Source organism: Mustela putorius, unplaced genomic scaffold, assembly GCF_011764305.1.
Source record: "Mustela putorius furo isolate JIRA1106 unplaced genomic scaffold, ASM1176430v1.1 tig00003909_pilon_pilon_pilon, whole genome shotgun sequence".
NCBI classification, from domain to species: domain Eukaryota; kingdom Metazoa; phylum Chordata; class Mammalia; order Carnivora; family Mustelidae; genus Mustela; species Mustela putorius.
The window spans coordinates 11116028-11133335 of record NW_025422057.1 but is presented as its reverse complement, the minus strand read 5'-3'; the positions used below and the strand labels follow the sequence as shown (position 1 = coordinate 11133335).

The window sequence follows — 17308 nt, the reverse complement described above, 5'->3', positions numbered from 1 at the left end:
ATTTTAAAAGTGGTAATTTCAGACTTAAAAGAACGTGGCAGGGGTTCCTGGGTGGCTTAGTTGATCTCAGCTAAGGTCTTGATCTCAGTGTCGTGAGTTTCAGCCCTGCACTGAGCTCTGTGCTAGGCATGGAGTCTACTTTAAAAAAAAAAAAAAAAAGAAGGGGCACCTGGGTGGCTCAGTGGGTTAAAGCCCGTGCTTTCAGCTCAGGTCATGATCCCAGGGTCCTGGGATTGAGCCCCGTGTCAGGCTCTCTGCTCAGCAGGGAACCTGCTTCCCTTCCTCTGCCTTTCTGCCTGCTTGTGATCTCTGTCAAATAAATAAATAAAATCTTAAAAAAAAAAAAAGAAGGAAGAAAGTTGCAAAAATGCAAATAGCACCCTGGTACCCTTCACCCATGTTGATCTGTCATTCCATCTTCCCCCGTTTGTTCTGTCGCTTGTGCACACGTGCACTCCCACGCATTTGGTCGTCCTCTCTCTCCTGTTCTCACCATGTATGTGTGCAGTTGTTTTGGGAAATACTTGGTCAGTTGAATACATGATGACTCTTTACTCCTAAATATTTTCTTTTTTTTTTTTTTAAGATCCTATTTATTTATTTGAGAGAGTGTGCAAGAGAGAGAGCACAAGTCAGGTAGGGGGAGAGGCAGAGGGAGAAGCAGACTCCCCATTCAGCAGGGAACCCAATGCGGGACTCGATCCCAGGACCTTGGGATCATTACGTGAGCTGAAGGCAGGTGCTCAACCAACTGAGCCACCCAGGCGTTCCTTGTACGTATTTTCTAAGAGTAAGAAAGTTCTTTCATATAAGCACTGTACAGTTAACACCTCAGTAGCTTTAACATTGATACATTCCAAAATGATTTTCAAGTAAAAATTTAAAAATAGTTAGACTCTGATTTTAAAAGTATTTCCGGTACAGAAAATTTGGAAAATGTAGAAAAGTCAAATGATTCAAAATTGTCTCTCTGTAACCCATCTTTTCATTTTGTTATATGTCTTTGTTATATTTTTTCTAGACAAACATATTTCCATGCATATTTTTTAGATGTTAACTTTTTTTTCTACAACATTTGTAATGGCTCTAGAGAATTTCAGGATTTAAGTAACATAATTTATTTAATCAGGTCTCTAGAAGACTGTTTTTCTTTGAAGATTTTATTTATTTGACAGAGACACAGTGAGAGGAGAAGGAACATAAGCAGGGAACACAAGAGTGGGAGGGGGAGAAGCAGGCTTCTCACGGAGCAGGGAGCCCAGTGCGGGGCTTGATCCCAGGACCCTGGGATCATGACCTGAGCCAAAGGCAGACACTTAACTAAGTCACCCAGGCGCCCTTCTGTAAGACATTTAAATTATGTCCAGTGACTTTCTGTTATAAATGACCTGTTGTGTACATCTTTTTAGGTAAATTTTTACTTGTTTTTTAGTTAAATCTTTAGGATGAGTTCTAAGAAATGGAACAGAGGGGTCAAGGAATGTGCACGTTATAAAGATTTACTAAATCGTAGAAGACACACTGCTAGGTTGATTTCTGTGAAGGTGCTAATTTACTTTGCCCTGAGTTTGAGAAAGCCCAGCTTACTTTTAAGATGGTGTTGGGTTTTGTTAGATTTATAAAAAAATTTTAGTTGCTTTCAGGCCTAGTTATTAAACGGAACAGTTGTCTAGAAATACATGTAGGATAATCATTACTAATGTCACTTTGGGTCCGAGGCATATATGGAATTGTTTTCTTGAACAAACATCATAGTTCTCTAACTTTTTTTGTGTCCTCCAGATTCCTCCTTCAATGCCATCAGGGTTGACCCCTCCAACGCAACAGCAGGCCCTGGCTAGACCAGCAGGTCCCTCTGTGCAAGCGCCATCTCCTTTTCTACTTCAAAACCAGTATGAACCTGTTCAGCCCCACTGGTTTTACTGCAAGGAGGTAGAATACAAACAACTGTGGATGCCTTTCAGTATGTTTGACTCTTCGAATCTTGAAGAAATCTATAACTCAGGTAAGTACTGATTGTGTACGATACATTTGTATCTGATTTTAGGAAGAACAGAAATAAAGAGTATTTATCCACGGCTTTTTTTTTGTGAATGTCAAATTAGTCCCTGTAGACTCCACCAGACTCGTTACCTTAAGACAGTGATATGAACGCAAGTCCTGAGTTATTTGAGCAAGGTTTTTAAAGAAATGTTTTAATAATTTTCTTCTTTGTTTAAAGGTGTTTTAAGTTAGAGAAATAGACTAGTTCACATAATGTGGGTGTCAATTTTTCTATTTCCCTTATTCATTTGTAGCTATTGGGCATTTATAAAACATCTTTGGAACTCTTGTTCCTGAAGATGCTCTGAAAAGTGTTCTGTGGTCAGGTGAGTTTTGGAAATGATTTAACCCCATTCACCTTTTGAGATAGTGCGCTGTAGTCTTAAGGTTCTCTGAGAATTGGGAGTATAGAAATATGTGTATTTATCCTGATGATATTTCTCTCTCTCTTTTTTTTTTTTTTTTTAAGATTTTATTTATTTATTTGTCAGAAATAGAGCATGGGCACAAGTAGGGGGAGTGGTAGGCAGAGGGAGAAGCAGGTTCCATGCTTAAGCAAGGAGCCTGATGCTGGACTCAATCCCAGAAGCCTCGGATTATGACCCGAGCTGAAGTCAGATGTTTAACCGACTTTACCACCCAGGCATCTCTATCCTGATAATTCATCATGGGACTTAAAAATCACTCGTTAGGGGTGCCCGGGTGGCTCAGTGGATTAAAGCCTCTGCCTTTGGCTTAGGTCATGATCCTAGGGTCCTAGGATCAAGCCCTGCATCAGGCTCTCTGCTCGGCAGGGAGCCTGCTTCCCCCCCTCCCCGCCCTGCCTGCCTCTCTGCCTACTTGTGATCTCTGTCAAACAAATAAATAAAATCTTTAAAAAAAAGTCACTTGTTAATACCCCCTAGAAATATACTTTATGGAGCATTGCTGCTTTGATTAAAAAAAGGAAACCTGGCAGTTATTTGAATTATTTTATGATTTTTAAAAAAATGGTCATTTTTTTAAAAGAGATTTTATTTATTTGAGAGAGCACGTGTGCATGTGCACGCCCACAAGCTGGGTGGGGACTAGAGGGAGAGGGAGAAGCGACTCCCTACTGAGCAGGGAGCCCAATGCAGGACTGAATCCTGGGACCCTGGGATCATGACCTGAGCTGAAGGCATGTGCTTTACCAGCTGAGCCATCCAGGAGCCCCTTAAATGATTATGTTTTAAAACTTCGCTCTGGCTCTTTTTTTCTTCAGTTAAGAAGAGTCTTAATTTTGGACAGCACAAATTCATCTTAAAATTCTGTTTTTAAACAAAAATGAACTTAGTTGTCTTTTAGGATCAGCCAATCACCATATTCATTATTTATTACTTTTTAACATGCCTTGTTACTGTTGGGTTAAAATGTGAACTTTGTGCCCCAGTCCAGCCAGACCCCGAGAGCGTGGTTCTAGGCACAGATGGAGGGCGCTATGACGTGTATCTCTATGACCGAGTGAGGAAGGCTGTGTACTGGGAGGAGGAGCCCGCTGAAGTGAGACGCTGTACTTGGTTCTACAAAGGGGACACGGACAGCAGATTTATTCCCTATACAGAGGAGTTCAGTGAAAAACTAGAGGTAGGTGGGCTTATTTCCTTTACCCATTTCTTTAAAAAACATAGGCCTTTGTATATATTGGAGCCTCCTACAACACCACTCACAATGGAACCGACTTTATTTTTTTTTTTAAAGAATTATTTTAGAGCAGGGGGAGAGAGAGAATGTGCACACGTATGTGTGAGGGAAGAGCAGAGGGAGAGAATCTCAAGCAGACTCCCTGCTGAGCGTGGAGCTTGACTTGGGGTTTGATCCCAGAACCCTGAGATCATGACCTGATCCCAGAACCTGGAGATCGTGACCTGAACCGAAATCATGAATCAGTAGCTTAACCGACTGAGCCACCCAAGTGCCCCGAGAGCTGGTTTTATTGATAAGAGCTTGTTTTGATCCTGTTCACAAGAGCATTGCTTTTGAAGGGGTGCTGTTGTTCATGAGATACGAATCGTGGCTTCCCTGTCTGAAGATAGACTGTTTTTCAGGGACGTATCACAAATCTAAAAAGGTACTCGTAGCAAACCTTAAAATCAAATCTGTTGTTAACAGCAATTGCCAAGCATTTGGATGCTTTTCAAATTACTGTTCAGTAGAAGACTTGAGTTTAACTTCTGATTTTTGAAAATAAGTAGAAAACAGAATAGGAACACATGTCTCAAGATTTACTAGCCATTCTGAAACTACTGGGTAATGTTTTACATAATTGTGTTAATTTCTTATGATTAGTCTACTTCGTGGTTGAATTAAATGTTTGAAATAAATTAGGTGAATTCAATTTGCATACATGGAAGTGAGATACAGAACACTGTAGTTACTATTGTTTAATGTTGTAGTTATTAAAACTTAGATAACCTCTCTAACAGAAAACATTAAAATAATACTTTGTTATCGGTAAAAGGGGCCTCTAAAATGTTAACCTTCCCTAGTTCATATTTTGAATAGCTTCAAGTAAGGACTAGATTTTATGTTTTGTTAGGAGCTGACAGTCGAGTTTAGCGGCTAACTATTAATTATTAAATTTTTGTTGTGCTTGATGTAATATTTAATAGAGATAAAAAAATTAATGTCCTCCTTTCATATTGAACCCTTATATTTAAAAAATATTTTGACAGTTAATCTAACATAATAGCGTAGATTTCTTGGGACATGTTTTGTTTTTTAAAAATAATTATAAATGCATTTTTTAAAGGGATTTTATTTATTTTTTATAGAGAGAGCATGAGCAGGGGAAGGGGCAGAGGGAGAAGCAGACTCCCTGCTGATCAGGGAGCTTGACGTGGGGCCTGACCCCAGGACTTAAGATCATGACCTGAACCAAACCCTGATGCTTTACCTACTGAGCCACATAGGCACCCCTATAAATGCATTTCTTAGGTATTATCAATTGTACCTGTTCTGGAAATACTAATCTCTATAATAGTGACTCTGAAAAACAGTTTTATAACCAAACTGACACCGAAAGATAAATGTCGGCCTAAAGTAAGACAGAGGTTAGTTGTGGAAAGTAAATTGGAAAAGAAACTTGTTGAGAGCACAGGGTTCACATTTTTTTTGTTTCAAGCTATAGTAAAAAATACATTTGACATTAAAATTTAGTATACGTATTTTATACACGCACATATACACACGTATATTTAATTATCAGAAATAGTCATGTGTGGTAACAGACTCTGGGGAATTTATAGAATTCTATAAATTTATAGAATTTGCTGGTTTCCATGATATACATACTCCCTCCATGGCCAACCTTGAGCTACCAACAGGACGCTAGTAGCCACAGTGGGGAAGAGTTGTGTCGCGTGCTTGTGAGCTGCTGTCACCCTGCTCTCACACACCACTAAAAACAAAGGCCTGTAGAGCAGTACTTAGACTTGTCGGGTGCTGCTCTGATATTTTCTGTTTCATCTGAAACACTGATTTTATAATCTGTTACTCATCATCATGCACAGTTTGAAAAACACTGATACGGAACAGAGTCAGAACCCATTTAAGAAGAGCAAAGACTGCAAAGAAGGCATTAAATTAATTTTGTTCTTGGAAATATCATGTACCAGGAGGCACCATTCTCCTAAAACATAATCTTAGTTATTTGAATGAGGAAAAAAAATGTGTAAAAGAATGCTGATATCTGTTGCATAATTTCAGACCGAAATTATTAAGCAAATGTATGCTGTAATTCTATAATTTTTGGTCTCTCTGGTAGGACCCTACTGAAGGTATAACATCCCAAGTTTAGTCCTGTTATTTTGAAGCCAAGGCACATAGTCTAAGTATAAAGTCTAAGCAGTTTTATCTCAGCGGATTCACTTCATCTCAGCCGTGTTGCACATGGATAACACAGGCCTTGAGGGTGGGGCGGCTGTCCACGGACTGACCATCGCCGCAGCACCCGGCTCTTCATAATCTAGGGAGATCTTCGCTTCTCTTCAGCATCTTTCATGGTGCTTAAACCGGATCAGGGAAGATGCGGAGGAGGTTAGGAGATGAGAAAGCCGATCAGAAGAAGAGAAGCGGACATTTCTCAAGATCGCGTAGGTGATCCTGCACTATCAGAGCACTGAGACAAAACAGGAGTTTGAACAGAAAACACCTTCTCTCTGGTGATGACATGATTAGGTACATGGAAAGTTGGGAGAATTTTTAGAAATACTGTTAGCCCTGCAAGTCTGTAGGTATAAAATCAACATATACGAATTAATGGCATTCCTATATAATAGAAATAACTCACTAGACGGAGGCGCCTGACTGGCCCAGTTGGTAAAGTGTGTGACTCTTGATCTTAGGGCCATGAGTTCGAGCCCCACACTGGGCATGGAGCTTACATTTAAAAAAAGAAAGGAAGAAAGGAAAGAAAGAAAGAAAAAAACTAGCACCCATAATAAAAAGAAGAAGATGCTATTTATAACACTAACAAAACTATAGGCTATGTAGGAAAACGTCTGACAAATACCTGTGGGAACTTATGGAAGCAAACTATAAAACAGAATTGAAATAAAAGGTGATCTCAAGAAGTGGAGCTAAGTATGTTCACAGATGCACAATTAAGATGTCAGTTCTTCCCAAATTATTTTATAAATTGTATGTAATGCCAATCAAAATTACATCAGAGTTTTTAAGGTAAAATTTGTAAACTGCTCCTGAATTTTATATGGAGGGTCAAAGTGTCAAGAATAACCAAGACCCTTTAAAAAGAATGCCATGTGGGGGTGCCTGGGTGGCTCAGTGAGTTAAGGCCTCTGCCTTCGGCTCGGGTCATGATCCCAGGGTCCTGGGATTGAGCCCCACATCGGGCTCTCTGCTCAGTGGGGAGCCTGCTTCCCTCTCTCTCTCTGCCTGCTTCTCGCCTACTTGTTCTCTCTCTCTCTGTCAAATAAATAAATAAAATCTAAAAAAAAAAAAAAAAGAATGCCATGTGGAAACTTGGCTCTACCAGACAACATTTATTCTAAAGCTGTGGACTGAAAGGGGATATGTAAAAGTGCAAAGAATTCTTAAGATAGTGAAACTTCTTTCTTTAAACATTTTTATTTGTAATCTTGCTTTTAAAAATTATAAGTAAATATGGTAAAAATTACAAAAAGCCAGGTGAGGAAGAGTCAAAGGGGTAGAGGCTGATGGAGGGGAGTCATTAATCAGTGACTGTCTAGGAGACAAAAAGAAACTCGTCTATTTTGACATGATTGTCAAATAATCATTGTTAATAATTAAAAAAAAAATTCAGACAGTGGGTGTGGCAGCGGTTCTGCATTACCTCATCTTGAGTCTCTCTCCAAGAGGCCCTCAGGCTTTTTTTTTTCCTTGTTGGAAGCAGAATACTATATCTAGAGGAAGAGTAAGAAAATAGTTAACAGCCTTTTTTTTTTTAAATTATAAGTATTTATTTATTTGACAGGGAGAGAGAGCCCAAGCAGGGGGAGCAGCAGGCAGAGGGAGAAGCAGGCTCCCCACTGCACGAGGAGTCCGATGTGGGGCTCAATCCCAGGACCTTCATGACCTGAGCCAAAGACAGATGCTTAACTGACTTAGCCACCCCGGTGCCCCTCAACAGTCATGTCTTTGCAGTCAGAAAGTTGAGGGTGGGAGTGAGCTGCAGTTCTGCCGCGCTCTCACCGTGTGCAATCTTCTGTAGCTGTGAACTTGTGGACTAGGCGTTGAATTGTGTCGTCCTTTGCAGCCTCCAGAAGATGTGTTAAAGTCCTAGCCCTAGTGCCTCTGAATGTGATCTTACCTGGAAATAGGGTGCTTGCAGATGTAATTAGCTAAGATGAGATCATTCTGGAGAAGGGTGGGCCCCTCATCCGATAGGACTTGATGTCATACCCTGTGAAAGTAGAGAATGGGAGGGTTGCCTCTGTAAGCCAGAGGACACTAAAGATTGCTGGCAAACCACCAGAAGCTAGGAAGAGGCAAGGAAGAGTTCCCTGTAGGATTCTGAGGGACATGGCCCGCTGATACTTGACATCAGACTTCTAGCCTCCACAACTGTGAGACAATACTTTTCTGTTTGCAAAGCCATTCAGTTTGTGATACTTTGTTACCATGGCTCTAGGATACTAACAGGCTGTGTAGACCTTTGTTTTCTCCTCTATATAATGGGGATAATCTTATTTAGGAGTGATTGAGAGTAATTAATTAAATAAGGTAACCTATATAAAGTGACTGTCAAGTGTGGCAGTTAGTACATGAGAGCCTCTGTTACGTGATTTTTATTATCATCATAGTTATACTTATGTTCCTCACTTTTTTTCAATATGGTATAAATTTGTTTTACTGGATTATGTTTCCATTATTTTAGGCTGAATATAAAAAAGCAGTAACCACAAATCAGTGGCATCGTAGATTAGAGTTCCCAAGTGGAGAGACAATCGTTATGCACAATCCAAAGGTAATGTTATTGTTTAAGATATTAAAACGTTAGGTTCATTTTAATAATGATTTTGCTGAATGTGGTTGATACATGTTCATCTTAATTAACTTTTGTAGGGATGTATTTATAAGAAGTGCATTGTTTTTAAAAGCTTGCCATTGTTTATATTGATCATAGAAACAAAAACAAAATTAAAATTTTTCTCATGAAGTTTCTGCTTATGGCAGTGTGTTGGCTGAAGCTCATTATGCACCACTGAAGTTGTTTGATAAATGTTTGCACTTGAGCAGAGGTCAGCAGGCTTTTTCTGTCAAGGGCGGGAGAGTAAATATTTACTTCTTCATAGGCTGTGCGATCTCTGTTGCAGCTGTCCGTGTGCCGCTGTAGCCTGAAAGCAGCTGCAGATAATATATGAAGCAGGGGGTGTGTCTAGTGTAGTAAAACCTTATTGATATAGGCGGTAGCTCACGTTCGGTTTGGAGGCAATGGTTTGTCCATCCTGCCCTTGATGGTGGTTTGTTTCGACTTTTAAAAATAATGTCCTTCCTTTTCTTACTTGTGTTGTCCCCATGAACTAGTTTTTTTTAAAGATACTAATTCAGGGTGTTCTTTCATTTACCATACTAATCACTCTGAGTCCCAGGTTCCTCACATGTAGTAAGTACCTTCCAGGGTCATGTTTTAGATAAAATGAAGTAATTTATACAAAAACATCTAGCATAGTGCTTGGCATATAGTAATTTTTCAGAACATAGGCTATTTATGTCAGAGAAGTATACAAGAAAACAAAAGTAATTTTAATGTCATCATTTCTGTAGTTCTTACTGATACTGAAATAAAAACATTTATATGCCAACAGAATTTAAACAGTATAAAAAGGGGTCAAATAAAAAATAAAAGCCTCTCACCTCTGCATTTCCCATTTCTCCCCCTGATGGTAATTACGTTTAACTTATGTTTTTATTTATTTTTGATGCAGACACAAAACTTTGCATACCATCTTGCATGCCTCCTTTTTTTTTTAGTAGAAAAATTTCTGTGTGACTTGCGACTAAATTTAATTGATTTAACAGAATATATTTTTTCCTAAGAAGTGGGTAAATCAGTTTTTGGCATTGAAATCGTATTAGTACATTACTTGGGAATCTTGCTACTTAAAGAATTACGCCTTAAATATTTTTGTAAGATGAAGATTCCTCCATTCTAGGTAATTTTTCTTAATTTGTTATATGTAAACCTGGATTTTTATGTTATGTTTTTAAGGTGTACTGCTTCAGATTTAGTTGTAGTATTTTCCAGTGTAAGCATTGAAGTGATGGTATTGAGTTGCCTAGTTTTAATGGTTAACCCTAGCAGGATTGTTACAAAATTGTTTTGGGAGAATAATACTAGTACTAGACTTGTAACTGTTGATACTATGAAATAATTATGTATTGAAGTAATTTATTTAGCCTGTCATGGAAGTCAGTTTGCTCATGAGGTCTTCATAATCTTTCTGTCCTGTCTTGAAGGTTATTGTTCAGTTCCAGCCTTCGTCAGTGCCAGATGAATGGGGAACCACACAAGACGGACAGACGAGGCCCAGGGTTGTGAAGCGTGGAATTGATGATAACCTCGATGAGATTCCGGACGGTGCGTATAGGTTGTTCAGGGCCAAGGTCATTTTTAGACTCCTCCATTTTAGCATCATTTATTAGGGACACAAAAAAATAAGCATTTCTTAGGCCTACCTGCCATAACATGCAGAAATCAGCCAGGCTGGCCTATATCTTTCTTTTTTTCCTATTACTTTTATATCTGTTTATTTTAAAATTTAGAATTCTGTTGAAGATATACAAACCATGTGACATAGATTCTAAAAGATATATTGTTCTGAAGAAGCGCTTTGCTGGTTGAAACTAGGCTTTTGGCAATATTTTTGGGCTTTTGTGGTCATGTCTCGTCTAGTGTGTATTCCTCCATGGGAAAGGTAGCAGACTTTTTCTGTTAAGGGCCATGTAGTAAATATTTGAGGCCCTATGGACTGCATCTGTTCAGCTCTGCCAGTGTAGTGTGAAAGCATCTGTAGATGGACTGTAAACAAATGAGCATAGCCGTGTTCCAGTAAAGCTTTGTAGAAACCAGGTGGTGAGCCGGATTTGGCCTATTTGGGCAACCAGTGCTCCAGTGTATGAGCTTTGGTTTCTCCTGTTAAACCATTGAAGATACAGATTTTATTTTGACAATTACGAATTTCATTTTTGTTTCATTGTCTTATGAAATTACAAATATAAGTAAGTGTTCTCATATTATGAATGTGAACAAAATAACCAGAGTAAAATAGATTGAACTGTAGTTGTTTCTATATGCCAGAGTAAAATAATAGATTTATCTTGGTTTTCCCATATATAACTTGAAGATGTTGCAGTCTGTAGGACGTATATTATATAGGGAAAGGGAAGGATTTGGGGAAAATATTTTACTCATTTATTTATTTAAGTAATCTCGACACTCAGTGTGGAGCTCGAACTCATGACCCCAGGATCAGGAGTCGCATGCTCTTCTGACTGAGCCTGCCAGGCACCCCATTGGGGGAAATATTTTAAAGTTCTGTGTTGGCATATTGCTTCTCCATGTGGGGCTTAGTCTCGGGAAGTTCTGAAGAAATCACGGAGGTTATGGAGCCTCGGTAGGTACAAAACTGCTGGTTATCATGTGCTCAGAGCCTCTGGGATCAGAGGTGGCGTGCTTCCTCCATCTCTCGGTCTAGTTCACTGTTATTTGCCAAGATGGACCTTGAGTTTGTTCTTCTCATTTCATAGAGAGTAATGAAGCTTATTAGCTTGGAAGGGCCTTCAGTTTCTTTGCCCAGTTTGTGGTGACAAAAGGATATTTTAGAATATTGCTATTCAAATACGAAAACCCAAACAATTTCCCAGGTTGTTTGTATGTATGTAGGCATGTATGTATTTCTTTTGTAGGGGAAATGCCTCGGGTTGATCATTTGGTGTTCATGGTGCATGGCATTGGACCTGTGTGTGACTTGCGCTTTAGAAGCATTATTGAATGTGGTAAGTATTAGTCATTTTATTTCAAGGAATGAATTGAGAATAGGAGAACTTTTAAATGTTAATTTTTAAGATGGTTTCCAGCTGTTTACTATTGTCTGAGGAACTGTAAGAGGAGATTTAAATGGTCACTGGGAAATAATTTATACTTGATTTGCTCTTATGATGTATGTAACTCTTAAAATCTTAGACTGAAGGGTTAGAAGGGATCTTGGAAATAATTTAGCCTTTCTGACAGAAAGCCTCTGCCTAGGCACTTTTGGCAACTAGGTATACCTATGCATTGAAATCATTTAAAGTCAATTGTTTAAAAGAAGTCATTTAATGGAACAATGAATGTGCCTGGTGTACTTAAATTTTTGAAGTTTTATTTTCATATCTGTATAATAATAATTCATATTTATTACCTGATTTGTGCCAGGCATTTTGCACGGATTGTATTACTCACCTCTCACAATAAACCTTGGGGGTGCAGGTGCTTGCTGTTCTCCTCACTCTTAGGTGAGGCACTGAAGTCCACAGTCTTAAGTGAACCTCTCCCGTATCATGGTCTGTGGGTTCTAGAGCAGGGATCCTGTGGCAGACAGTTTGATTCCGGAGTCTGTACCCATAGTGCCATGCTGCTTTCCCGGAATAGTAGTTAAATGTTTTTCAGTCATTTATACATTCCGCTAAGACATTGAAAAAAAAAAAAGTTTCCAAAAGGTTGGGTTTTTTCCTTTTTGGACTGACTTCATCGTTCTTATTTCTTTTCTTAAAAGGTTTGTTAAATAAAAAGTACTAGTGTATTTGAGAGAATTGATAAACTACCCATAAAGTCAGGAAATTTAATCATTTTAATTTGTCTTCCCTGATTTTTTTTTTTTAAGTGGATGATTTTAGGGTGGTTTCTCTGAAATTGCTGCAGACACATTTCAAGAAATCTTTAGACGATCGGACAGTAAGCAGAGTGGAATTCCTTCCTGTTCATTGGCATGGTTCCTTGGGCGGGGATGCCGCCGGTGTTGACAGGTGCGTGGACTTGGATAACTCGTTGTTTAGATTAGTCAAACTTAAATTCGAAATTTAACCCAAAATATGAAGTGGTTTATTGTAACTTCAACATATGTGCTAAAAAAATACATTCCTTTATTTAAATGATACAGTTGCTCTGATGTATGATTTAAACACTGGCTGTTAATGATTATATGCTGCTTTTCTGTGTGCACATGCATGTGTGTTTGTACACATGTGCGCATGCATATGTCTGTATAAATATTTAGGAGAATCTGAGAAACATAATCTAGTTTTAGAATACTATTCTAATCTGTAGCAGTTCAGACAGGGGGCTGTACTGTACGTTGCAGAATGGTTAGGAGCATCCTGGCCTCTACCCACTAGACAACACCCCAGATTCCCAACAGCCAAATATATCTCCAGTCCTTGTTAAAGGCCAGCGACTTCTGTCAGCATGGTGCCGACAACTAAACGTGCCCTACTCTGTTCTGCATACTCTCAATTGAGAAACACAGATTTAGATATTTACCAGAGGACACAGGGGTAATAACGTATCTGGATTTTAGTGAAGATTATAATGTTTCAGGGCACGTGGTTTATAACACTAATTCTACAAACAGCATTCGATGTTCTTCTGTATATTCTTTCATGGTAGGTCCTATTATGATGAGGGGCAATCTTTCTCTGTGGATGTTCGTGACTTTGCTATATTCTCAAATCAAGAAAGATTTTCAGTGCATGAAACTCCTTTCTGATTCCTTGTTATATTCCGTGTCGTCCTTCCTACCACAATTTTTGTCAGGTATCCTGATTTCCAGTTAATGGAAGAAAAATGGAAGAATAGAAGAAAAATAAATTAAAAATTTTACATATGCCTTATGTTATAACTCTTGGAGAATCCCCAAAGTCACAGCATAGTTGTATGCACACTTACACCTTTTTGCTTTATCTTGGTTCATTTATACTAACTTTGTCTACAGAATCAACTCGTAATTAGTCTGTAAGATTCTTTTTTTTTTAGATTTTTTAAAAATTTATTTTTTTGCAGAGATACAGCAAGAGATTGAACACAAGCAGGGGGAGCGGGAGAGGGAGAGCAGGGTTCCTGAAGCGCAGGGAGCCCCATGTGGGGCGATCCCAGGACCCCGGGATCATGACCTGAGCCGAAGGCAGATGCTTAACCACTGAGCCTCCCAGGCGCCCTAGTCTGTGGGATTCTTACACTCATTAGAAATCACTGTCTAAGCTTTAAAAACGTCTGTAGTTGTAAGGTGGCTAGTGACTGAATATACTTTTTTTCTTTCTAAAACAGGAACATTAAGAAAATTACTTTACCAAGTATTGGTCGGTTTCGTCATTTTACCAATGAAACCTTGCTAGATATTTTATTTTACAATAGCCCCACCTACTGTCAGACAATCGTGGAAAAAGTGGGAATGGAGATAAACCGTCTACATGCACTTTTTATGAGTCGGAATCCAGACTTCAAAGGAGGTGTCTCTGTTGCTGGTCACAGTTTAGGTAAAACTGTCAAATACTCACATTTTAAACATAATTTTTGTTGAGTTATCACTGCTTTTAGTGAGGGTGACATTATTAATACAAGATTTAGAATTAAAGATTTTAAGTTTTATAAAGGGTGGACATGGATATGTTGTTTAGGTTCTGCCTTTGATTTTCAGTTTCCTAGGAATGCTTTATATTTTAATTTATTCTGATGTTTGGGAAAACAATATTGATCAGATCTTGATTGACATTTAACTTTTGTATGACTTCTGCCTAGGGAGTTTGGGGAAAAAAGGAGAATTTACATAGTGGTATAAAAGTATTAGTCATTATAAAGCAAAATGTAATTTTTTTTTTTTAGGTTCTTTAATACTCTTTGACATCCTGTCTAATCAAAAAGATTTGAATTTGTCAAAGTCTCCTGGGCCTTTTGCTATAGCTAATGGCGTCGTGAAGCCGCCACATTTTCAGGAAAAGCAGGTATAGCCCACTTAACGTATTTAGATTAGAGATAAAGCCAAACAGTTTTCTAAAGTCTGAACTGTTTCCTGAATTTCTTTTTTTTTTTTTTTTAAGTTTATTTAAGTAGTCTCTACACCCTTTGTGGGGCTCGAACTTATAATCCTGAGATCAAGAGTCCTATGCTCTTCTGACTGAGTCTGCCAGGTGCCCCTGAAATGTTTTTATAAATCAAAGTACCCTGAGGTTATAAGTGTGATAGAATCATCTTAGCTCCTTTGAGTCGCTCACTTGTCTTCCTTATGGATTATAAATTTAAATGTGAGAGAAAGTTTATGATTAAAAAAATGTTAAGTAAATTATTGTAGAAAATGGGAATGAGTGATTTCTTCAATTGATACACTTTTCTTAGAATATTCAAACTTTGGATGATAAACTACCTAAAAATTATGATTTCTCTATGGAGCAAACTTGTTTAGGATTTACTGTAGATCAGGAGACATTTTATGGGAGTTTTTCTGAGGTTTGCAGTGCTCCCCTGACATTTTTTTTTTTCCTTAAGATGCCTGAAGAGCCAAAGTTGACTTTGGATGAGTCTTGTGACCTTGACCTTGAAAATGAAGAAGTCCTAAGTTTGCAAGAAACTCTGGAAGCACTTAGCCTCTCTGAATATGTTAGCACTTTTGAAAAGGAAAAGATTGATATGGAATCTCTGGTACTGAGGATAGTTTGATCCATTCCTCTGTTCTTCCTTTCCTTCCTTCCTTTTCTGGTGGGCAGCAAAGCAAAGTTCATTGAAAGATAGTAAAGTGATGGTACAAAGCTCTGGAAGAGGAAGGGGACCCGAGAGGGTTGCTCTGATCCATTTTTTTTAAACTTCATTTATATAAAAAGAGATCACAAGTAGCCAGAGAGGCAGGCAGAGGGAGAGGGGGAAGCAGGCTCCTCACTGAGCAGAGAGCCTGATGGGAGGCTCGATCCCAGGACCCCGAGATCCCAACCTGATCTGAAGGCAGAGGCTTAACCCAGTGAGCCACCCAGGCGCCCCTAAGATTTTATTTATTTGTGTGACAGATTGAGAGACAGTGTGAGAGAGCAAGTGCACAAGCACGGGGAATAGCAGGCAGAGGGAGAAGGAGAAGCAGGCTGCCTGTAGAACAAGGAGCCTGCCACAGGGATCGCAGGACCCGAGGATCATGACCTGAGTCGAAGGCAGATGCTTAACTGACAGCCTCTTGGGCATCCCAGTTTGATTCATTTTGGTTTAAAATTGTTTCTCCTATTTATAAGATCAAAAATTATGAATCATTTGAGTACACATTTCAGATAAGGCAGAGACTTAAATGTTTAAAAATTGAAAAAAACAGTTTGGTTTGTTTTTTAGTGTAATCTGGGAGGGCTTCTAAGTATGCCACAAAACCCAGAAGCCATAAAAGAAAAATTGCTTAGCAGGAGATGCCCTAAACAACATCTAAAGGCCAGTGATAGATTAAGAAGAATATTTGGAATACACGTTAGAGACAAAGGGCTTATTTCCTTATTATTCAAAGCTCCTATAAATTAGTTGCACCGAGACCATCAACACACTAGAAGAGGCCAAGACTGAAGAAATGATGTACAGAAAAGGAAGTAACAAATGGCTTCTTGTCATAAGAAAACTCATGAGAAAAAGGCAGATTGAAAGTGCAGTGAGTTTTTTTTAACTCTTTGGTTTGGCAAAAATAAGCTTGTTCATATACTATGGGGCCAGGATGAGGGTAACTGGTTTACATATGGTTAGTAAGACTAAGTTGGTACAATCTCTGTGGAAAGCAGTTTAGTAATACCTTATTATTTTTTTAATTTTTATTTTCTTTTTATTGCAGGATTAACTTTCTTTTTGATGAAGATTTTAGTCTAAAATGATAGGGTTGGAAATTTTTCTTTTTTTAATTTTTTATTTAAATTCAGTATAATTAACATATATTATTAGTTTCAGTGATTCATCAGTTGCATGTCACACCCAGTGCACATTCCATCACGTGCCTCCTTAATGCTCATCCCCACTGACCCCATCCCTCCCATCTGCCTCTCCTCTAGCAACCCTCAGTTTGTTCCCTATGGTTAAGATGGTAATACCTTTTAAAATACAAAAAATACCCCCCAAAATGCTAAAAATAAAAAAAATCTTTTGCTCCAGCGATTTGCCAGGAATAATTCCAAATACAGGAATATTGACACAAGAGTATCTGAGGGTACTCGCGACAGTGCTGTTCCTGATAGCAAACCCTGAGAAACACCTACCAGTCCGCTGGTGGGGCGCCAGTGAAATGGTTCAAGGCGCATGCACGTAATGGAATGCAGCTGTTGAATAAATGAGGCAGTGTCCTAGGTAGTGGTAGGGAGTGATTTCTAAGATACGTTACGTGAAAAGAGCACAGTTCAGTCGCATTTGCCTCGCAGACTACACACACCAGGAAAACCACCAAGGTGCTGTGTGTACGGAAGGTGTCTCTGGAAAGAGCAGATTGCAGAGGCTGTGAGAGAGCTGGGTGATTGGAACAGGAGCAGAGGGAAGAGATTTCGTTGTCTGGTTGACTGTGTAGCTTTTTAATTTTGTACAGAGTGCATGTATTTTCTGCCAGACATGAGTAGAATGGTTTAGATGTGGAGGGCTCAGAGTTTATAGTGTAAGTTAATTGAGGATTTAAAAGCAAATTAACTTTTAAAAAATTGACTGGATCTTCGATTGCTTTCGTTCATCTGGTTTCTTTTTATCATTTCCTGATTTCAGTTTCATTTCATCAGTCATTAAACTGATGAACTAATG

General features: G+C 38.7%; 1 protein-coding gene across 5 annotated transcripts in view; it reads left to right on the top strand.

Annotated features, from left to right (window-relative positions):
• Positions 1-17308, top strand: part of LOC101687220 (SEC23 interacting protein) — a 41206-nt gene that overhangs the window by 4463 nt on the left and 19435 nt on the right. For 4 of the 5 annotated variants that reach the window (XM_004751818.3, XM_004751817.3, XM_004751816.3 and 1 more), the window contains exons 3-11: positions 1783-2005; positions 3455-3648; positions 8420-8509; positions 10003-10123; positions 11452-11541; positions 12408-12549; positions 13847-14055; positions 14402-14520; positions 15062-15214. In XM_004751818.3, coding sequence (XP_004751875.1) covers positions 1783-2005; positions 3455-3648; positions 8420-8509; positions 10003-10123; positions 11452-11541; positions 12408-12549; positions 13847-14055; positions 14402-14520; positions 15062-15214 — 1341 coding nt within the window. The remainder of the gene's footprint in view (positions 1-1782; positions 2006-3454; positions 3649-8419; positions 8510-10002; positions 10124-11451; positions 11542-12407; positions 12550-13846; positions 14056-14401; positions 14521-15061; positions 15215-17308) is intronic. The other variant, XM_045068496.1, reaches the window with a different exon arrangement.